General features: G+C 43.8%; 1 protein-coding gene across 3 annotated transcripts in view; it reads left to right on the forward strand.

Moving 5' to 3' along the window:
• The window catches only part of RASAL1 (RAS protein activator like 1), a 209,473-nt gene that overhangs the window by 73,656 nt on the left and 110,885 nt on the right, over nt 1–24,932 (forward strand). For all 3 annotated transcript variants that reach the window (XM_077296589.1, XM_077296581.1, XM_077296594.1), the window contains exon 5: nt 11,273–11,402. In XM_077296589.1, the coding sequence (XP_077152704.1) occupies nt 11,273–11,402 (130 nt within the window). The remainder of the gene's footprint in view (nt 1–11,272; nt 11,403–24,932) is intronic.

Consider the following 24,932-nt stretch of genomic DNA (forward strand, 5'->3'; position numbering starts at 1 on the left):
TGGTTGCTATACACAACTGATGTTTTGATGGTTTATAAACTATATAAATGTAGTTTGACTGTAATCCTACTGACCAAACATTGAGTAACATAAATTAAAACATGAAAAACAATGGCAGAAATGCTGCCTTTTATTCACACCACAAATATGTTTTTTCTGTTGTTCCGTATATTATATGGTAAATTAAATTGTGGCATTAAAAATTACCATTCATCCTGTAAAAATCATGCTCATATTTGGCTGTAATCAGAGGTGTTGCTAGGGTCCTATAAGATCAGGGGCCCAAGCCCCAAAGTGCATGTCTCCCCATACGACCCCCTTCCCAGGATCTGTACATATATAATTACAGTATACCACTGTTGCTAACCAAAAATACACTATACAAACACCAATATTATCATAAATACTACTATAAAATGCCAACATAACACCGCAACACAATGTCTACAAACATTACCACTACACAGCGAATACATACCGTATATACTCGAGTATAAGCCGACCCGAGTATAAGCTGAGACCTCTAATTTTGCCCCAAAAAACTGGGAAAACTTATTGACTCGAGTATAAGCCTAGGGTGGGAAATGCAGCAGCTGCTGGTAAATTTAAAAAATATCACCAGCAATATTAGGGAACAAAGCCCACAATTCTCTCAATTTAAACACTTATTAGCAAAGAGAATAAATTAAAATGTAACTTTTATTCGTTAATATATTAAAATTACTACCTATAGGAAAAGTGATAAAGTGCAAATCATATCTCACGCATCAATACTCGTCTCAAATGGACCTAGTCATAGGGCAGCTTCTACTGTATACTCTTCTCAAAGAGTCCCTATGTGATATTCACTTAGACTGATTCCAATCCCGATTACCATTAAATTAGATGTAAATTCATATGATCATAAACTGCGGTAATTATTGCACAATCCCCGCAAAATCCAAGATCTCAATCCTGATCCTGCAAAAAAAAAAAAAAGAAGCCCTGTCATTGACCGCAGAGAGCCCAAGAGTAGCAAAGGAAACCCCCTGCAATAAGCAATGTACCCGAATAGTGCATAGAAGTCCCCTGAGGATTCAGATTACTGATGAAACGCGTCGGGAGCACAGGGATGATTAGGGTCAATGTTGTAAGGGTCAGCTGTGGACTGCCCTTGTGAGGGCGAGAGTCTTTGGGGTTAGGGCCGCTATAGCCTTTACAGGGCTTAATAGGGCAAGACCACCCCACTCCTCTACATGGAATCCGGCTATTTTGGAATTGAAGGATTGATGTCGGTGTCCTTTCTCCTAATGGGTGAGATCCTTCCATATGTTATACACAAAATTATGTGAAAATAATATGTGCATCCAAAGGAGTAGGATCACGTGTAGACTGTGATTTTTTTTTTGCAGGATCGATACCCTAGATGGTGCTGGGATTGTGCAATAATTATCGCAGTATATGATTAGGTCCACACACAGACTGTGATTTTTTTTTGCAGGATTGAGATCTTGGATTTTGCTGGGATTGTGCAATAATTATCGCAGTTTATGATCATATGAATTTATATCCAATTTAATGGTAATCAGGATTGGAATCAGTCAAGTGAATATCACATAGGGACTCTTTGAGAAGAGTATAGAAGCTGCCCTATGACTAGGTCCATTTGAGACGAGTATTGATGAGTGAGATATGATTTGCACTTTATCACTTTTCCTATAGGTAGTAATTTTCATATATTAATGAATAAAAGTTACATTTTAATTTATTCTCTTTGCTAATAAGTAAATTTAAAAAATAAATATAGATACCAATAAAAGTAAAATTAATTGAGACATCAGTAGGTTAAATATTTTTTAATATCCATATTGAATCAGGAGCCCTATATAATGCTCCATACCGTTCATGATGGGCCCCATAAGATGCTCCTTACATAAAATATGCCCCATATAATGCTGCACAAAGGTTAATAATGGCCCAATAAGACGCTCTATATTAAAATATGCCCCATATTATGCTCAATAAAGGTTGATGGCCCCATAAGATGCTCCATGGAATAATATGTCCCATATGCTACTCCATAAAGGTTGATGGCCCCATAAGATGCTCCGTAGAATAATAGGCCCCATATGCTGCTCCATACTCCATAAAGGTTGATGGCCCCATAAGATGCTCCATAGAATAATATGCTCCATATGCTGCTGCTGTGATTAAGAGACATACTCACCTCTCGTCGCTAGGGGCCAGGTGCCGATGTCCTGAGCAGGTGGGCACACCGGCGCGCTATGGGGGCCAGATGCCGGTGTCGCCGCTGGCTCAGCCTCTCGGCACTTGCTATATTCACCTCTCCCCGTTCCACCACCGCGTGCCACCTGTGTCTTCCAGGTCCTCTGGCTGTGACTGTTCAGGCAGAAGGCGCGCACTAAAGACATCATCGCGCCTTCTGACCTGAACGTAACAGCCAAAGGATGCGGAAGACACAGCGTGGCGGTGGAATGGGGACAGGTGAATATCGCATGGCTCACCCTCCCCCGTCATTCTCACCCTCCTGGTGCGGTCTGTGCACGTCCCTGCTTCTCCTGTGGTCTCCGGCGCCCGCTGCTCTTCTTGTGTTCAGTGGTCACATGGTACCGCTGATTAAAGTAATGAATATGCGCTCCACGCCTATGGGAGTGGAGACACGTCCATATTCAGTACGTTAATGAGCGGTACCACATGACTGCAGAGCACAGGAAGATCTGCGGGCGCCGGAGACCATCTGAGAAGCAGGGACGTGCAGAGACCGCGCCAGGAGGGGGTGAGTATGATGTGACAGCCCCCACAGCACCATATATATAGTATGATGATCCCACAGCCCCTTTATATATAGTATCATGTCCCAAAACCCCCTTATGATGATACCCACAGTTCCTCTCTATATGGTATAAGAAGCCCCCACTACCCCATATATATAGAATGGTGGCCCCACTGTCCCACATATATAGCATGATGGCCCACAGCTCCACATATATAATAGCATGACCCCACATATATAGAGTATTTTGTCCCCACTGCTCCACATATACTGTATAATATATAGAGTATGATAGTCCTCACATGCTGTCCATCTAAAAAATAATGACGTTTATACTCACCTAATCCTGATTCCTGGCACTGCTGCCTCCGCCTCCTCTTCCATAGCTGGCCTGCAGAGTGGCACGATGCAATGACATCATCGCGCCGCCTATGCTGACGTCTCGTAAGCCGTGGTTTGCGGCTTACGAGACGGACAGTGATAGGTCAGTGAGCTTATGTCTCGCTGCTCTATCACAAGATTGAACTGTTTCAGCGTCATGAGGATGCTGACACAGTTCAATGCGGTGGTTGCAGGAGATCTGGAACTCTGGCCAAAAAGTTTGGAGCCAGAGCCCCGGATGTTTGACGCCATGCCCTGGCTGTAGTCATGGGTATACATGAAATTTACGTCGTCCTATAGTGAAAGTTTTAATCGTGCCCCCTTTAAAATATATATATATATATATATATATATATATATATATATATATATATATATATATATATATATACTCCAAATAAAAATGAAGGCAGCACTCCAATTCTTTTAAAAGTGAAGAAAGCTTGTGAAGTTTATTTCAGCCCCACATCACCATACCACGTTTCGGCTCACACTGAGCCTTTCTCAAGCACTTGAGAAAGGCTCAGTGTGAGCCGAAACGTCGTATGGTGATGTGGGGCTGAAATAAACTTCACAAGCTTTTTTCACTTTTAAAAGAATTGGAGTGCTGCCTTCATTTTTATTTGGCATATTGATTGGGTGGATGAGTGGACCGTCTTGCCCAGGAGGCCTGGCACCCATCGGTGAGCATTGTGCTGCTTCCATTTTTTTTTTTATATATATATATATATATATATATATATATATATATATATATATATATATATATATATATATATTCTGTGGAGTAGGCAGGGTCATAGCTCCCATATTTTTAAACAGGAGACAGACATGTATTATGGCAAGTACACCGTAATTTTGCCTCTATTCAAGCCCCTGGCCATTTTAGTTTGATGTTCTCAAAAATTCCTTACCCACACATAGAGAGTATAATACACCTACAAATATCAGTATGATGGCCCTCACTCTGTATAATGCCCTCATTCAGTATGATTTCCCCCACACAGTCATATCACATCATATCACAGTTTCCCACACAGTATGTTGCCCCCTCAGTATGATACTCCACAGCCTACCACCTATCGCAGTGTCATGGTCCCAACCAGGCACAGACTGGGGCTGAAATTCAGTCCTGGCATTTGAAATCACCCAGGCCCATGTTGTCCCTGTCCCCATGAACCAGAAGGGATATATTACTAATATTACCCTGGATGGTGGAAAGGAAGATTTTCTACAAGACCAATATTTCTAATGATACCTGAGGCTGCTGGGGTAAGTGACCGAGAGAGCGACTTTGTGCTTCATCACAACTCTTAACAGTATGGGTGTCTTGAGAACACAGATTCTGCTAACAATATAGCAGACAAGGCAGCCCATGTCCAGACATGCCCTTCTGGCATTTGCCAGAATTGCCAGATGGCCAGTCCGGCCCTGGCCAATAGCCCCTTACACAGTATGACTGCCCCTCAGTATGATACTCTCACAGCCCCTTCCTCAGTATGATGTCCCCACAGCTCAGCTCCCACTCAAGTATGAGGGTCCCACAGCTACCGACATTAAAAATAAAATAAAAACTTCTCACTTTGCGATGATATCACAACATCAACTTCAGTGTGCTGAGTTTCAGACTCACAGGAATGGGATGAATGGTGAATCACATAATTTTCAGTTTTCTTATCCACCATTTTATTCATCAATATACACAACCTGAGGTTTCTGGTGCTACTGAGATTGTGATGACATACAAGTGGAAGTGCCAAGTGGGCGCCCCCCAGCTTACAGGCACCAGAAATGCCCCTTGGTCTGCCGCTATGGGCGGTACACTTCTGGTTGTAAAAGTGAAGTGGGGTTTAAAAAAAACACATGAACAGGTTATTTGGAGAGGGAGTACTGCTCAGTAAAAGACACATTTCAGAGAACTCAGTTGACAACACTTGGTAATGTTCCTTTGGGCTCCATGTCTGCCACTACAACTCTGATGGGCCCTCCATCATTAGGTTCACATTTATCTACCCATGTAGAAATACTACAGCTATGGGTAGTACAGGATTCCTAATGTTTGCATAGCCTTCTAAATTTCTTTGCTACTAAAACTCTGACAGTTCCAACTCGTGTGATCTGTCAGAGAACTGTCAAGATGAGCAGCTGTGACTTTGGCACTCCTGAGGCATGGCTGCAGAGTCCCTCTTTGGCTTGTTGCCTTATGTTGCATGTAGCTGTATAGACTTAAAGTGGTTATCCAGTTTTCTGATGAAAGTCGGCAGTCACTCTTCGTGGCTGCAGATTTCTGAATCCAGACTGCATGTGGTGCACATGCTGTCAGGATTCACAGGTATTACCAGTGAGAGTGTGCTGTAAAGTGGCTATAGGACACCTAGTGCATGGTAGATAACCTTGGAGTAATGCTTTAGTACTTATTGAACTACAAGGGGTTAATGGGCCATGAAAGGTTGATTGCGAGCAGCTAGATGAGTTGAGAAAAATGACTGCTCACCATATCTCCACCCCTGGATGTGGTTCACTTTGTAAAATGAAACCTGTTTGTCTCACACATGGCTGGGTTTATGGAGGTGTGCAGCTCTCCTGGATTGAGTGTCTTTACTAAAAGACTAAGAAGTTGGACTCTAAGCCAGGAGAGCTGACCAGCACTATTGTATGGACTTGTTACTTTGTTTTACTTTGTGCCAGACAAAGGCTGTATTTAAGTTTTCCTGTGATGTGGTTTATGAAGACTGAAATAAACCAGCCGTACTTTAAATAGTAATAGTTCCTGTGATACCTCCGAACGCTTCCAAGTGAGTAGCATTGCTACAGTGTGTTCATATGTATTGAGAGAGGCAGAGCACATGTAGTTGTAATGTGGTCAGAAGTATGCAAGTCTCTAGAAATATTGTGCTAGTTTTTATGCTTTTAACAAGGGCGTGTTGCTTATAGGATAATAATCCAGAGAAGTCTAAAAACATTTCCCCAATCCTGTCTGCCACACCTCCTTGGTAAATACAGTAAAAATAAGTTTTAAATAAAAAGGCTCATATCACTGGAATTGTATGGCTGGTTTAAAGAAGAAAAAAAAAATCTAAATACTCAGTGGAGCATCGGGAATAAAATAAGAGCAAAAACATGACACTTAACCCATTGTCCGTTTTAAAGGGAGTGTACAGTAGAATCAGTCGAATGTTAGAGTTGCAAGGGACCTCTAGGATCATCATATCCAACCCCCTGCTCAATGCAGAATTCACTAAACCATCTCAGACAGATGTCTGTCCATCCTCTGTTTGAAGACTTCCATTGAAGGAGAACTTTTCTAATATCTAATCTGTATCTTCTCCCTTTCAGTTTCATTCCATTGCTTCTCATGTTTCCATGTGCAAATGAGAATAAGGATGATCCTTCTACACTGTCACATCTCTTCAGATATTTGTAGACAGCTTTTAAGTTTTCTCTTAGACTTCTTTTTTGCTAACATTCCCAGATCCTTTAACTGTTCCTCATAGGGCATAGTTTGCAGTCCGCTCACCATCCTGGTAGCTCTTCTCTGAACTTGCTCTAGTTTTTCGATTTTTTTTTTTTAAAATGTGCCCAGAACTGGACACAGTATTCCAGAAGAGGTCTACCAAGGAGGAGTAGAGGGGGATAATTACTTCACGTGATCTAGACTCTATGCTTCTCTTAATACATCCTAGAACTGTGTTTGCCTTTTTGTTGCTGCATCACACTGTTGACTCATTTGTAATCTGTGATCTATTAGTGTACCGAAGTCTTTAACACGTTCTGTTGTTTAGTTGTATTCCTCCCATTCTAGGGTATGTGCACACGTCAGGATTTCTTGCAGAAATTTTCCTGACAAAATCCGGACATTTCTGCCAGAAATCCGCATGCGTTTTTTTTTTGTGTTTTTTACTCGTTTTTTACGCTTTTTTTTGCGGATTTTTACGTTTTTTTCCTGACACTCCAATTTAATGGGAAATCCGAAAAAAATCCGCAAAAATAATGAACATGTTGCTTCTTTTTCCGGAATGCGTTTTTTTTTCGGAAAAAAACGCAACATTTGCACAAAAAATGCAGAATGCATTCTAAATGATAGGATGCATAATGTATGCGTTTTTTATGCGGTATTATAGCGTTTTTATCGGGGAAATCCGCAAAAAAAAAAAGCAAAAATTCCTGAAGAAATCCTGACGTGTGCACATACCCCTATAGATGTCATTTTCATTTTTCTTTCCCAGATGTGGAATCTTGCATTTCTCCCTGTTAAAAATCATTATATAAAGGTACCTTCACACTGAACAACTTAACAACGATAACGATAGCGATCCGTGACCTTGCAGCGTCCTGGAGAGCGATATCGTTGTGTTTGACACGCAGCAGCGATCAGGATCCTGCTGTGACATCGTTGGTCGGAGCTAGAAGGCCAGCACCTTATTTCGTCGCTGGCTCACCCGCTGACATCGCTGAGTCGGCGTGTGTGACGCCGATTCAGCGATGTCTTCACTGGTAACCAGGGTAAACATCGGGTTACTAAGCGCAGGGCCGCGCTTAGTAACCCGATATTTACCCTGGTTACCATTGTAAATGTAAAAAAACCCAAACACTACATACTTACATTCCGGTGTCTGTCGCGTCCCCCGGCGTCCGCTTCCTTGCACTGTGTCAGCGCCGGCCGGCCGTAATGCAGAGCACAGCGGTGACGTCACCGCTCTGCTTTACGACCGGCGCTTACACAGTGCAGGGAAGCGGACGCCGGGGGACGCGACAGACACCGGAATGTAAGTATGTAGTGTTTGGTTTTTTTTACATTTACACTGGTAACCAGGGTAAACATCGGGTTACTAAACGCGGCCCTGCGCTTAGTAACCCAATGTTTACCCTGGTTACCCAGAGACTTCGGCATAGTTGGTCGCTGGAGAGCTGTCTGTGTGACAGCTCTCCAGCGACCACACAATGACGAAACAGCGACGCTGCAGCGATCGGCATCGTTGTCTATATCGCTGCAGCGTCGCTTAATGTGACGGTACCTTTAGTCGAAGCCCATTGTTCAATCTTATCTGGATCATTCTGAATCCTTTCTCTGTTTTCTCCACTGTTAAGGCCCCGTCTCACATAGCGAGATCGCTAGCGAGATCGCTGCTGAGTCACAAGTTTTGTGACGCAACAGCGACCTCCATAGCGATCTCGCTATGTGTGACACGTACCAGCGATCAGGCCCCTGCTGCGAGATCGCTGGTCGTGTCGGAATGGCCTGGACCTTTTTTTGGTCGTTGAGGCCCCGCTGACATCGCTGAATCGGTGTGTGTGACACCGATCCAGCGATGTCTTCACTGGTAACCAGGGTAAACATCGGGTTACTAAGCGCAGGGCCGCGCTTAGTAACCCGATGTTTACCCTGGTTACCAGCGTAAATGTAAAAAAAAAAAAACAATACATACTCGCCTTCTGATGTCCGTCAGGTCCCTTGCCGTCTGCTTCCTGCTCTCACTGACTGCCGGCCGTACAGTGAGAAGTGAGAGCACAGCAGTGACGTCACCGCTGCGCTCTGCTCTCACTGTACGGCCGGATCTCAGTCAGAGCAGGAAGCAGACGGCAAGGGACCTGGACACCGAAAGGCGAGTATGTACTGTTTGTTTTTTTTGGTAACCAGGGTAAACATCGGGTTACTAAACGCGGCCCTGCACTTAGTAACCCGATGTTTACCCTGGTTACCCGGGTGCTGCAGGGGGACTTCGGCATCGTTGAAGACAGTTTCAACGATGCCGAAGTCGTTCCCCTGATCGTTGGTCGCTGGAGAGAGCTGTCTGTGTGACAGCTCCCCAGCGACCACACAGCGACTTATCAACGATCATGGCCAGGTCGTATCGCTGGTCGTGATCGTTGGTAAATCGCTTAGTGAGACGGGGCCTTTAGCTATCCCTCCTAGCTTTGCATTGTCTGCAAATTTGATTAGTTTACCTTCAGTTCCCTTATCTAGATCATTTATAAAACTGTTGACCAACACTGGGGCAAGGACAGATCTTTGTGGTACCTCACTTGAAACACTCTACCAACTGGATATGCAACCATTTATTACCGCTCTTTGAGTACAATTATTGAGCCAGTTATGAATCCTCCTAACCATAGCCTTGTCAATTCCATACTTATTCATATTTTCCATAAGTATAGTATGAGATACAAATGCTTTGCTGAAGTTGAGATATACTATATTACTGCATTTCCTGATCCACCCAGTCAGTTATTCCATCATAAATGAAATTAGATTAGTCTGGCATGACTTGTTTGATATAAACCCAAGCTGTATCTGGTTAATTAAAAGTTCTGCCTTCTCAACATCATTTTTCACCACTTCACTCTTTTTCATCCAGTAAAAATCCTATAGCATCTTTGACTTTTCTTTTTGACGTACTCCGAAAAGTTCGTGGTTCAATAAATTATTGCCACACTGTTTTACGCTCACTCTGTGTTGTCTGAGTAGTGTTCTGCCTACAGGAAGAGAGAGCAGGCGTTCATTGGTACGAGCCCTGGTCCATGCAGTCTTTCTAAAGACAGCCGGGCCATTTGGCGAGAGCACCCACTAACCCTATATCTCTACAAGTGTCCTTTCTGTTCTTCTCTCCTTGTATTCTTAAGCTGGAGTTACACTAAACGACTTACCAACGATCACGACCAGCGATACGACCTGGCCGTGATCGTTGGTAAGTCGTCTCGTGTGGTCGCTGGGGAGCTGTCACACAGACAGCTCTCTGCAGCGACCAACGATCAGGGGAACGACTTCGGCATCGTTGAAACTGTCTTCAACGATGCCGAAGTCCCCCTGCAGCACCCGGGTAACCAGGGTAAACATCGGGTTACTAAGTGCAGGGCCGCGCTTAGTAACCCGATATTTACCCTGGTTACCATTGTAAAAGTAAAAAAAAAAAACACTACATACTCACATTCTGATGTCTGTCACGTCCCCCGCCAGCGTCCACAGGGTTAAAACTGCTTTCGGCAGGAGCGCTGCTGCCGAGAGCTTCCCTGCACTGAATGTGTCAGCGCCGGCAGTAACAGCAGTGACGTCACCGCTGTGCTCTGCTTTACGGCCGGCGCTGACACAGTCAGTGCAGGGAAGCTCTCGGCAGCAGCGCTCCTGCCGAAAGCAGTTTTAACCCTGTGGACGCTGGGGGACGTGACAGACATCAGATTGTGAGTATGTACTGTTTTTTTTTAAACTTTTACAATGGTAACCAGGGTAAATATCAGGTTACTAAGTGCTGCCCTGCGCTTAGTAACCCGATATTTACCCTGGTTACAAGTGAACACATCGCTGGATCGGCGTCACACACGCCGATCCAGCGATGACAGCGGGTGATCAGCGACCAAAAAATGGTCCTGATCATTCCCCAACGACCAATGATCTCCCAGCAGGGGCCTGATCGTTGGTCGCTGTCACACATAACGAGATCGTTAGCGGGACCGTTGCTACGTCACCAAAAGCGTGACGTTGCAACGATATCGTTAACGATATCGTTATGTGTGACTCAGCCTTTACTCACATAGATTCTACAGAGCTATCATTCTCTGAAGCTTGGATTTCTGTGGAAATATATGCTTTCCTAACATACAATGCAACACCTCCTCTCCCATTAAGCCTGTTTCTTATAAATAAGTTGTAGCCTTCAAGGTTTGTATTCCAATCATGTGCATCATCCCACCAAGTTTCAGTGATGCCTATGACATCATATCTCTCTTCCTGTGTTAGCAGCTCCCATTCTCCTTGTTTGTTTCCCATGCCCTGTGCATTTGTATACACACATTTTAGTTTGTAGTCTGTTTCTCTTGCTCCTCTATTTTCATTCAGAGTTTGTTGTTTTTGTTCTTTATTTCCACTTCTAGTAGCAGGGTTCTCAAAAAAATTCATTAGCTGCATACTTTTTTCTCGCCGTACATTTCTCTTCCCATATTGCTCTAGTTTAAAGCTCTCCTGATGAGTGTAGCAAGTACATACCTTGGCAGGTGCATAGTTATTACCTGAATTATATTGCTTCTTGATTTCCATACTATTTATTGTTGCATTCTCTTGAACTCATATATCTTCATAGTCATGAAATGTATCAACTATAATTGAGATTTCCTACTCTTTTTTAGGTATTGACAGCTGGATTAACCTGAGTCGTGTGAACCCAGATGAAGAAGTCCAGGGAGAGATTTACCTTGAGTTGCACATAATGCATGACCAGCACAAGAGCAACTTGCACTGCCATGTCCTGGAAGCTAGGTATATAGTATATTAAGCATTGTTTTATGCAGCTAAAATCTTAGAATACTCCCTTGTTACCTATAGATTCCTGGAAATCTAGTGTTATAGCAGTCCCCCCCCCCAAAAAAAAAAAAAAAAAAAAAAAAAATCAAAATGTGTCATGATTAGTGTTGAGCATTCCGATACCGCAAGTATCGGGTATCGGCCTATACTTGCGGGTATCGGAATTCCGATACCGAGATCCGATACTTTTGTGGTATCGGGTATCGGTATCGAAACAACATTAATGTGTAAAATTAAGAATTAAAATAAAAAATATTGCTATACTCACCTCTCGGACGCAGCCTGGACCTCACCGAGGGAACCGGCAGCGTTCTTTGCTTAAAATGCGCGCTTTTACTTCCTTCCGTGACGTCACGGCTTGTGATTGGTTGCGTGCCGCCCATGTGACCGCGACGCGACCAATCACAGCAAGCCGTGACGTAATTTCAGGTCCTCAATGCAGAAATAGGCATCAGGACCTGAAATTACATCACGGCTTGCTGTGATTGGTCGCGTCGCGGTCACATGGGCGGCACGCAACCAATCACAAGCCGTGACGTAATTTTAAAAATGCGCGCGTCTCCTGCCTCCCGTGACGTCACGGCTTGTGATTGGTCGCGTCGCCCATGTGACCGCGACGCGACCAATCACAAGCCGGAACGTAATTTTAAATTCCTGAATGCCTAGAATTAGGCATTGAGGACCTGAAAATTACGTCACGGCTTGCTGTGATTGGTCGCGTCACGGCCACATGGGCGGCACGCGACCAATCACAAGCCGTAACGTCATGGAAGGAAGTAAAAGCACGCATTTTAAGCAAAGAACGCTGCCGGTTCCCTCGGTAAGGTCCAGGCTGCGTCGGAGAGGTGAGTATATCAATATTTTTTATTTTAATTCTTTATTTTACACATTAATATGGATCCCAGGGCCTGAAGGAGAGTTTCCTCTCCTTCAGACCCTGGGAACCATCAGGGATACCGTCCGATACTTGAGTCCCATTGACTTGTATTGGTATCGGGTATCGGTATCGGATTAGATCCGATACTTTGCCGGTATCGGCCGATACTTTCCGATACCGATACTTTCAAGTATCGGACGGTATCGCTCAACACTAGTCATGATGTCATTTATATTGTGCAGCTTATTCCTATGAACAGAAAATGTGCTTGGTACTGTTGTCACTTCCTTTGCCCAATAAGGAAGTTAAAAAGAGTCGCAGATCTCAGAACAGTTTAATTAATGACAGGGTAGCTTTAACTTGAAACGTAACATGGAGGACTGAATGTCTTTGGCCCAAAAGGAGAGATTGTTTCTAAATCTTTCATCATGAGCCGATTCTGAGGAGTTAACATTCTTCTTCTAGATCACACCATTTCTATAATTTCACAGGATGAGAATAACAAGTTACTTACAGGCCACTTAAGGTACCTTCACACGAAGCGACGCTGCAGCGATAGCGACAACGATGTCGATCGCTGCAGCGTCGCTGTTTGGTCGCTGGAGAGCTGTCACACAGACCGCTCTCCAGCGATCAACTATGCCGAGGTCCCCTGGTAACCAGGGTAAACATCGGGTAACTAAGCGCAGGGCCGTGCTTAGTAACCCGATGTTTACCCTGGTTACCAGCGTAAAATCTAAAAAAAACAAACAGCACATACTTACATTCACGTCCCCCTGCGTCCACTTCCTGACTGACTGAGCGCCGTACAGTGAGAGCAGAGCGGTGACGTCACCGCTGTGCTGCTTTCACTTTCACTTTGCGGCGCTGAGTCAGAGGAGGAAGCAGACTGCAGGGGACGCAATGTGAGTATGTGCTGTTTGTTTTTTTTACATTTTACGCTAGTAACCAGGGTAAACATCGGGTAACTAAGCGCGGCCCTGCGCTTAGTAACCCGATGTTTACCCTGGTTACCAGTGTAAAATATCGCTGGTATCGTTGCTTTTGCTTTCAAACACAACGATACACAGCGATCGGACGACCAAATAAAGTTCTAGACTTTATTCAGCGACCAGCGACATCACAGCAGGATCCTGATCGCTGCTGCGTGTCAAACGAAACGATATCGCTAGCGAGGACGCTGCAACGTCACGGATTGCTAGCGATATCGTTATAATGTCGTTTCGTGTGAAGGTACCTTTACTGGTCACCGGCTACTTACAAGCAGCAATGTAGTCAATGTTTGCCTTCACTGCTGGTCACCGTTCTACTTGTGGCTCTAACCTCTTTCGTACCAGACTGACCCAGCTACTACTGTCCCCAGATCTAATGTCTTGTCACAGTCCACACAGTCTCTTAAGCTTGACTACCATTAGCTAAAGTTATTACAAAGCCCCCACAGACCTCCCAGAGCTGAACTACAGGCTACATGGATACATAGCAAAACCAGAGACATGAGCCAGCATATGTGTTAGTATAAGTGCATTGTGTAGGTGCACATTCAAACTGGGGCCATTAATAGACAAAACCTAGAATAAAAGCCATCTGACTGCAACAAGGTGTACCCAATCAGAATGGTAGCTAAGTGTAGTACAGTGGGTACAGAAAGTATTCAGACCCCCCTTTAAATTTTTCACTCATTGTTTCATTGCAGCCATTTGGTAAATTCAAAAAAGTTCATTTTTTTCTCATTAATGTACACTCTGCACTCCATTTTGACTAAAAAAAAAGAAATGTAGAAATTTTTGAAAATTTGCTAAAAAAGAAAAACTGAACTATCACATAGTCATAAGTATTCAGACCCTTTACTCAGACACTCATATTTAAGTCACATGCTGTCCATTTCCTTGTGATCCTCCTTGAAATGGTTCTACTCCTACATTGGAGGCCAGCTGTGTTTAATTAAACTGATAGGACTTGATTTGGAAAGGCACACACCTGTCTATATAAGACCTCAAAGCTCACAGTGCATGTCAGACCAAATGAGAATCATGAGGTCAAAGGAACTGGCCAAGGAGCTCAGAGACAGAAATCTGTCAAGGCACAGAGCTGGCCAAGGTTACAAAAGAATGTCTGCAGTACTCAAGGTTCCTAAGAGCACAGTGGCATCCTTAATCCTTAAATGAAAAAATATGGGACCACCAGAAGTCTTCTTAGACGTGGCCATCCAGCCAAACTGAGCAATCATGGGGGAAGAGCCTTGGTGAGAGAGGTAAAGAATAACCCCAAGATCACTGTGGCTGAGCTCCAGAGATGCAGTAGGGAGACGGGAGAAAGGTCCACAAAGTCAACTATCACTGCAGCCATCCACCAGTCGGGACCTTTATTGAAGAGTGGCGCGACGGAAACCTCTCCTCAGTGCAAGACATATGAAAGCCTGCATTGAGTTTGATAAAAAACACATGAAGGACTCCCAGACTATGAAAAATAAGATTCTCTGGTCTGATGAGACGAAGATAGACCTTTTTGGTGATAATTCTAAGAGGTATTTGTGGAGAAAACCAGGCACTACTCATCATCTGCCCAATACAATCCAACAGTGAAACATGGTGGTGGCAGCATCATGTTATGGGCGTGTTTTTCAGCTGCAGGGACAGGATGACTGTCATTGAAGGAAACATGAATGCGGCCAAGCACAGAGATATCCTGGATGAAAACCTCTTCCAGAGTGCTCTGGACCTCAGACTTGGCCGAAGGTTCACCTTCCAACAAGACAATAACCCTAAGCACACAGCTAAAATAACAAAGGAGTGGCTTCAGAACAACTCTGTGACCATTCTTGACTGGCCCAGCCAGAGCCCTGACCTAAACCCAATTGAGCATCTCTGGAGAGACCTGAAAATGGCTGTCCATCAACCTTCACCATCCAACCTAAAGGTACCGTTACACTTAACGATTTACCAATGATCACGACCAGCGATACGACCTGGCCGTGATCGTTGGAAAGTCGTTGTGTGGTCGCTGGAGAGCTGTCACACAGACAGCTCTCCAGCGACCAACGATGCCGTAGTCCCCGGGTAACCAGGGTAAACATCGGGTTACTAAGCGCAGGGCCGCGCTTAGTAACCCGATGTTTACCCTGGTTACCATTGTAAATGTAAAAAAAACCAAAACACTACATACTTACATTCCGGTGTCTGTCACGTCCCTCGCCATCAGCTTCCCACACTGACTGTGTCAGCGCCGGCCGTAAAGCACAGCACAGCGGTGACGTCACCGCTGTGCTTTACGGCCGGCGCTCACAGTCAGTGCGGGAAGCTGACGGCGAGGGACGTGACAGACACCGGAATGTGAGTATGTAGTGTTTTTTTTTTTTTACATTTACAATGGTAACCAGGGTAAACATCGGGTTACTAAGCGCGGCCCTGCGCTTAGTAACCCGATATTTACCCTGGTTACCAGTGAAGACATCGCTGGATCGGCAAATAGATCAACGTGTGCACAGCTTACAGAGTGTGGTGCTCAGGTAGGTTCCAACACCTTAGTACTATGTAATGAAACCTGGCACTCAACTTATGTGTGAAAGCGGTTTTTATTTTCAGCAACAAAATGTTTCGGTCGTTAATCCGACCTTCATCAGTTACGTATAGAACGTAATATCTATGGTGGGTGTAAGCTCTTGTGAGCAACCAAGGGAGAGTCTCCCTGTTCTGGATAGAAGTGTATGCGGCAACCGCTGGCGTATGGTATGACGCGGTGTCCACCGCTGGTCCACACACGCCGATGCAGCGATGACAGCAGGTGATCAGCGACCAAAAAAAGGTCCTGATCATTCGCAGCGACCAACGATCTCCCAGCAGGGGCCTGATCGTTGGTCGCTGTCACGCATAACGATTTCGTTAACAATATCGTTGCTACGTCACAAAAAGCAACGATATCGTTAACGAAATCGTTATGTGTTACGGTACCTTAACGGAACTGGAGAGGATCTGCAAGGAAGAATGGCAGAGGATCCCTAAATCCAGGTGTGAAAAACTTGTTGCATCATTCCCAAGAAGACTCATGGCTGTACTAGCTCAAAAGGATTCTTCTACTCAATACTGAGCAAAGGGTCTGAATACTTATGACCATGTGATATTTCAGTTTTTATTTTTTAATAAATTTGCAAAAATTACTACATTTCTGTTTTTTTTCAGTCAAAATGGGGTGCAGAGTGTACATTAATGAAAAAAAAATGAACTTTTTTGAATTTACCAAATGGCTGCAATGAAACAAAGAGTGAAAAATTTAAAGGGGTCTGAATACTTTCCGTACCCACTGTATATCACTATATGATGTACCAGCAGGCCTCAAAATAGGGGCAAAAGCAGGACCTGGACCTGGACTCACTGTGCTTTTCACCTGCCTGTGGAAAGTTCAATATACAAAATGCACAACCCAAGTGGCCCCTATCCTAATTGTACGAAGTACAAGAAACTAATGCCAGGCCAGAGACATGAGCCTGCATATCTGTTATTATAAGTGCAATCTGTAAGTGTGTTGCACTGGGATGGTTTTTTACGCTCTTTTGATCAAAATAGTATCAACTTAATATCCTTTGCTATTTGCATGCAGTATTACTACTTATTGTTTTTATTCTAGGTTTCATGAGTACAGAGGCCAACAAAACGCTCTCCTGGCACCTTATGCAGTCACTTTCACCTCCTTGACACCAAAACATTGCCTTTAAATGAATTTATTTTCCTTTCTTCCAATAACATAGATTTAGAGCCACAATATCCACATTTACATCAGTGTTAGGCTCTTCCAGGACCTGCAATGATGCTGGCACGTCTCGCTGCTGACAGGGCATTTTGTGCAGCGGTTATGTACCCTTTCCCTCCAGCCCAATACAAGCAAAGTGCAAAGGGTACTCGGACAGTGCAAGGGTAACAGGGCAAACAAAGCTTGGCACAACACAGTACACACATTCCATGTGACAAAAACAGCATCCCGCCACATGGTTGGTGTCCTGCACCATAATCTCTCAATATCGTATGTATCTGTCATAGGTGCAGACTTCAGCCTCATGTAGACGTTAGTGTTTTTCATCTGAGGTTTGCCAGTGTTTGGTCATCATATCAGTTTTTACCACCAGTATTTAATCAGGGTTTGGTGAGTTCACATTTTTAGCATTTCATCAGTGATTTTTACGCATGAAAAAAAAAGCAACTAACCTTCTCCTATTCATTACCATGTTAATCACAGACAGCACACGGACTGTTCAATGATTTCATCCGTGTGCTGTCACTGATTTTCAAGGACCCATAGACTTGTATCCATGACGTGGATCAAAAATGGAAATGTCTGGATGATTTTTCTGTGGACCGAGTGTCATGTGAACTTATGAACAGCTCCATAAATTATAATTGGTATGTGTTCTATGATCCATGAAAACAGATAGAACGCATACGTATAAATGGACATCTGAATGAGATTGTAGCGCTCATGTTCCTCTGCAGCTGATGCATACTTTACAGACTCCTCAGAAGTCCCAACTTTGCCTGTTTTTGAGAACTGGTCTGTGCTCCTAGCCTAGTTCTCTTCTCTTCTCAGTAATAGAGATCCTTTCCCAGCCATGTAACTTCTGCCACATACTGTGACACTTCCTGCTACAGCTCTTTTTATAATCTCCTGGTCCCTGCTATAACAGAGCCATCTAATAGTAACAGTTAATATTGCATGCAGTATAAACTCATTGAACCACATATAGACAATACCAACACTGAAAACAATGAACTTACCATAGTTACATATATATACATATATAACAATTCCAGCAATAAGGTTATAGGAACATACCACAAGTCTTTTTACATAAGAAAAAAGGATAAAATGGTCTGGACCCATGCATGCTATGAATGGCCTAAACACATGAACTTCAATAGAATTTCATTAGAGTTTAATCCCTACTTAAAGTTAAAATATAGCTATACATGAAAAGTAACATAGAGAGATGATTTGCCAACAAATGAGAATTAGTTGTTAAAGGGAGGAAAAGTTATTTGGGAAACTTCTTTTTTTGTAAGTTTAAAAGCTGCATATTGTGTAGTAATATTTAAGTTTCAGCTACCACCAAGTTGGGATAATCTACTATAGACAGCACATTATCTTTGGATACACTTACTAAGAATCAGTGAACCTGAATAATAAATAATAAAGGATTTATTTGACCTTCACCACACCCTAACCAAGAAGATGTTGAAGGAAGAGTATTTTCTATTGAGGCTGTAGCTCTCTTGTTAGTTAAGAACTTGACATAGAGTCCAAAGTCCCTTTTTCAGGAGCCCTTATATAGCAGTCTAGCCAGGCCTGACTGTCAGGAGCAATGCAAAATGCTATCCTTAAATGTAACCCTAGGGTAAACAAGAACAATGCTTGTTGACTGGGATTGTCCAGGCACTTGCACTGCACAAGATTGGGGGATTCCACTTCCAGACACCTAAGATTTCATGTTCAGGCTCTAGCCATGAGATTGGGGGATTCCATGCGCATGCACTAGCCAGATGATTGGGAGGATTCCATGTGCAAGCACTTTCAATACGATGGGGGATTTCACGTCTAGGCACTTGCCATAATATTGAGAATTTCATGTCCAGGCACTAGCTGTAGCGGGATTTCATGTCAAGGCACTTTTTGCAAGATATGGGATATCATGTCAAGGCACTAGCTACAAGATTGGAGAATGGATTTCATGTCCAGGCACTAGCTATAAGATCGGGGATTTCATGTCCAGGCACTAGCTATAAGATCGGGATTTCATATCCAGGCACTAGCTATAAGATCTGGGATTTCATGTCAAGGCACTAGCTATAAGATCAGGGATTTCATATCCAGGCACTAGCTATAAGATCGGGATTTCATGTCCAGGCACAAGCTATAAGATCTGGATTTCATGTCCAGGCACTAACTATAAGATCGAGGGATTTCATATCCAGGCACTTGCTATAAGATCGGGATTTCATGTCCAGGCACTAGCTATAAGATCGGGATTTCACGTCCAGGCACTAGCTATAAGATCGAGGGATTTCATATCCAGGCACTTGCTATAAGATCGGGATTTCATGTCCAGGCACTAGCTATAAGATCGGGATTTCATGTCCAGGCACTAGCTATAAGATCGGGGATTTCATGTCCAGGCACTAGCTATAAGATTGGGGATTTCATGTCCAGGCACTAGCTATAAGATCGAGGGATTTCATATCCAGGCACTTGCTATAAGATCGGGATTTCATGTCCAGGCACTAGCTATAAGATCGGGATTTCATGTCCAGGCACTAGCTATAAGATCGGGGATTTCATGTCCAGGCACTAGCTATAAGATTGGGGATTTCATGTCCAGGCACTAGCTATAAGATCGGGGATTTCATGTCCTTTCACTAGCTATTAGATCTGGGATTTCATGTCCAGGCACTTGCTATAAGATCGGGATTTCATGTCCAGGCACTAGCTATAAGATCGGGGATTTCATGTCCAGGCGCTAGCTATAAGATCGGGATTTCATGTCCAGGCACTAGCTATAAGATTGGGGATTTCATGTCCAGGCACTAGCTATAAGATCGGGGATTCATGTCCAGGCACTTGCTACTATAAGATCGGGGATTTCAGGTCCAGGCACTAGCTATAAGATCGGGGATTTCATGTCCTTTCACTAGCTAGTAGATCTGGGATTTCATGTCCAGGTACAATCTATAAGAGCTGGGATTTCATTTCCAGGTACTAGCTATAAGATTGGGGATTTCAGGTCCAGGCACTAGCTATAAGATCGGGGATTTCATGTCCAGGCACTAGCTATAAGATCGGGGATTTCATGTCCAGGCACTAGCTATAAGATCGGGGATTTCATGTCCAGGTACTAACTATAAGATCGGGGATTTCTTGTCCAGGCACTAGCTATAAGATCGGGGATTTCATGTCCAGGTACTAGCTATAAGATCGGGGATTTCATGTCCAGGTACTAGCTATAAGATCGAGGATTTCATGTCCAGGTACTAACTATAAGATCGGGGATTTCATGTCCAGGCACTAGCTATAAGATCGGGATTTCATGTCCAGGTACTAGCTATAAGATCGGGGATTTCATGTCCAGGTACTGGCTATAAGATCGGGGATTTCATGTCCAGGCACTAGCTATAAGATCGGGGATTTCATGTCCAGGCACTAGCTATTAGATCTGGGATTTCATGTCCAGGTACAATCTATAAGAGCTGGGATTTCATGTCCAGGTACTAGCTATAAGATCGGGGATTTCATGTCCTTTCACTAGCTATTAGATCTGGGATTTCATGTCCAGGTACAATCTATAAGAGCTGGGATTTCATGTCCAGGTACTAGCTATAAGATCGGGGATTTCATGTCCAGGCACTAGCTATAAGATCGGGGATTTCATGTCCAGGCACTAGCTATAAGATCGGGGATTTCATGTCCAGGTACTAACTATAAGATCGGGGATTTCATGTCCAGGCACTAGCTATAAGATCGGGGATTTCATGTCCAGGCACTAGCTATAAGATCGGGGATTTCATGTCCAGGCACTAGCTATTAGATCTGGGATTTCATGTCCAGGTACTAGCTATAAGATCGGGGATTTCATGTCCAGGCACTAGCTATAAGATCGGGGATTTCATGTCCAGGTACTAGCTATAAGATCGGGGATTTCATGTCCAGGTACTAGCTATAAGATCGAGGATTTCATGTCCAGGTACTAACTATAAGATCGGGGATTTCATGTCCAGGCACTAGCTATAAGATCGGGATTTCATGTCCAGGTACTAGCTATAAGATCGGGGATTTCATGTCCAGGTACTGGCTATAAGATCGGGGATTTCATGTCCAGGCACTAGCTATAAGATCGGGGATTTCATGTCCAGGCACTAGCTATTAGATCTGGGATTTCATGTCCAGGTACAATCTATAAGAGCTGGGATTTCATGTCCAGGTACTAGCTATAAGATCGGGGATTTCATGTCCTTTCACTAGCTATTAGATCTGGGATTTCATGTCCAGGTACAATCTATAAGAGCTGGGATTTCATGTCCAGGTACTAGCTATAAGATCGGGGATTTCATGTCCAGGCACTAGCTATAAGATCGGGGATTTCATGTCCAGGCACTAGCTATAAGATCGGGGATTTCATGTCCAGGTACTAACTATAAGATCGGGGATTTCATGTCCAGGCACTAGCTATAAGATCGGGGATTTCATGTCCAGGCACTAGCTATAAGATCGGGGATTTCATGTCCAGGCACTAGCTATTAGATCTGGGATTTCATGTCCAGGTACTAGCTATAAGATCGGGGATTTCATGTCCAGGCACTAGCTATAAGATCGGGGATTTCATGTCCAGGCACTAGCTATAAGATCGGGGATTTCATGTCCAGGCACTAGCTATTAGATCGGGGATTTCATGTCCAGGCACTAGCTATAAGATCGGGGATTTCATGTCCAGGCACTAGCTATTAGATCTGGGATTTCATGTCCAGGCACTAGCTATAAGATCGGGGATTTCATGTCCAGGCACTAGCTATTAGATCTGGGATTTCATGTCCAGGTACAATCTATAAGAGCTGGGATTTCATGTCCAGGTACTAGCTATAAGATCGGGGATTTCATGTCCTTTCACTAGCTATTAGATCTGGGATTTCATGTCCAGGTACAATCTATAAGAGCTGGGATTTCATGTCCAGGTACTAGCTATAAGATCGGGGATTTCATGTCCAGGCACTAGCTATAAGATCGGGGATTTCATGTCCAGGTACTAGCTATAAGATCGAGGATTTCATGTCCAGGCACTAGCTATAAGATTGGGGATTTCATGTCCAGGCACTAGCTATAAGATCGGGGATTTCATGTCCAGGCACTAGCTATAAAATCAGGGATTTCATGTCCAGGCACTAGCTATAAGATCAGGGATTTCATGTCCAGGCACTAGCTATAAGATCTGGGATTTCATGTCCAGGCACTTGCTACTATAAGATCGGGGATTTCATGTCCAGGCACTAGCTATAAGATCGGGGATTTCATGTCCTTTCACTAGCTATTAGATCTGGGATTTCATGTCCAGGTACAATCTATAAGAGCTGGGATTTCATGTCCAGGTACTAGCTATAAGATCGGGGATTTCATGTCCAGGCACTAGCTTATATGATCTGGGATTCATGTCCAGGCACTTGCTACTATAAGATCGGGGATTTCAGGTCCAGGCACTAGCTATAAGATCGGGGATTTCATGTCCTTTCACTAGCTAGTAGATCTGGGATTTCATGTCCAGGTACAATCTATAAGAGCTGGGATTTCATTTCCAGGTACTAGCTATAAGATTGGGGATTTCAGGTCCAGGCACTAGCTATAAGATCGGGGATTTCATGTCCAGGCACTAGCTATAAGATCGGGGATTTCATGTCCAGGTACTAACTATAAGATCGGGGATTTCTTGTCCAGGCACTAGCTATAAGATCGGGGATTTCATGTCCTTTCACTAGCTAGTAGATCTGGGATTTCATGTCCAGGTACAATCTATAAGAGCTGGGATTTCATTTCCAGGTACTAGCTATAAGATTGGGGATTTCAGGTCCAGGCACTAGCTATAAGATCGGGGATTTCATGTCCAGGCACTAGCTATAAGATCGGGGATTTCATGTCCAGGTATTAACTATAAGATCGGGGATTTCTTGTCCAGGCACTAGCTATAAGATCAGGGATTTCATGTCCAGGTACTAGCTATAAGATCGGGGATTTCATGTCCAGGTACTAGCTATAAGATCGAGGATTTCATGTCCAGGTACTAACTATAAGATCGGGGATTTCATGTCCAGGCACTAGCTATAAGATCGGGATTTCATGTCCAGGTACTAGCTATAAGATCGGGGATTTCATGTCCAGGTACTAGCTATAAGATCGAGGGATTTCATATCCAGGCACTTGCTATAAGATCGGGATTTCATGTCCAGGCACTAGCTATAAGATCGGGATTTCATGTCCAGGCACTAGCTATAAGATCGGGGATTTCATGTCCAGGCACTAGCTATAAGATTGGGGATTTCATGTCCAGGCACTAGCTATAAGATCGGGGATTTCATGTCCTTTCACTAGCTATTAGATCTGGGATTTCATGTCCAGGCACTTGCTATAAGATCGGGATTTCATGTCCAGGCACTAGCTATAAGATCGGGGATTTCATGTCCAGGCGCTAGCTATAAGATCGGGATTTCATGTCCAGGTACTAGCTATAAGATCGGGGATTTCATGTCCAGGTACTGGCTATAAGATCGGGGATTTCATGTCCAGGCACTAGCTATAAGATCGGGGATTTCATGTCCAGGCACTAGCTATTAGATCTGGGATTTCATGTCCAGGTACAATCTATAAGAGCTGGGATTTCATGTCCAGGTACTAGCTATAAGATCGGGGATTTCATGTCCTTTCACTAGCTATTAGATCTGGGATTTCATGTCCAGGTACAATCTATAAGAGCTGGGATTTCATGTCCAGGTACTAGCTATAAGATCGGGGATTTCATGTCCAGGCACTAGCTATAAGATCGGGGATTTCATGTCCAGGTACTAACTATAAGATCGGGGATTTCATGTCCAGGCACTAGCTATAAGATCGGGGATTTCATGTCCAGGCACTAGCTATAAGATCGGGGATTTCATGTCCAGGCACTAGCTATTAGATCTGGGATTTCATGTCCAGGTACTAGCTATAAGATCGGGGATTTCATGTCCAGGCACTAGCTATAAGATCGGGGATTTCATGTCCAGGTACTAACTATAAGATCGGGGATTTCATGTCCAGGCACTAGCTATAAGATCGGGGATTTCATGTCCAGGCACTAGCTATAAGATCGGGGATTTCATGTCCAGGCACTAGCTATTAGATCTGGGATTTCATGTCCAGGCACTAGCTATAAGATCGGGGATTTCATGTCCAGGCACTAGCTATAAGATCGGGGATTTCATGTCCAGGCACTAGCTATAAGATCGGGGATTTCATGTCCAGGCACTAGCTATAAGATCGGGGATTTCATGTCCAGGCACTAGCTATTAGATCTGGGATTTCATGTCCAGGCACTAGCTATAAGATCGGGGATTTCATGTCCAGGCACTAGCTATTAGATCTGGGATTTCATGTCCAGGTACAATCTATAAGAGCTGGGATTTCATGTCCAGGTACTAGCTATAAGATCGGGGATTTCATGTCCTTTCACTAGCTATTAGATCTGGGATTTCATGTCCAGGTACAATCTATAAGAGCTGGGATTTCATGTCCAGGTACTAGCTATAAGATCGGGGATTTCATGTCCAGGCACTAGCTATAAGATCGGGGATTTCATGTGCAGGTACTAGCTATAAGATCGAGGATTTCATGTCCAGGCACTAGCTATAAGATCGGGATTTCATGTCCAGGTACTAGCTATAAGATCGGGGATTTCATGTCCAGGTACTAACTATAAGATCGGGGATTTCATGTCCAGGCACTAGCTATAAGATCGGGGATTTCATGTCCAGGCACTAGCTATAAGATCGGGGATTTCATGTCCAGGCACTAGCTATAAGATCAGGGGTTTCATGTCCAGGTACTAGCTATTA

This window comes from Ranitomeya variabilis, chromosome 1 (assembly GCF_051348905.1).
Source record: "Ranitomeya variabilis isolate aRanVar5 chromosome 1, aRanVar5.hap1, whole genome shotgun sequence".
NCBI lineage: Eukaryota > Metazoa > Chordata > Amphibia > Anura > Dendrobatidae > Ranitomeya > Ranitomeya variabilis.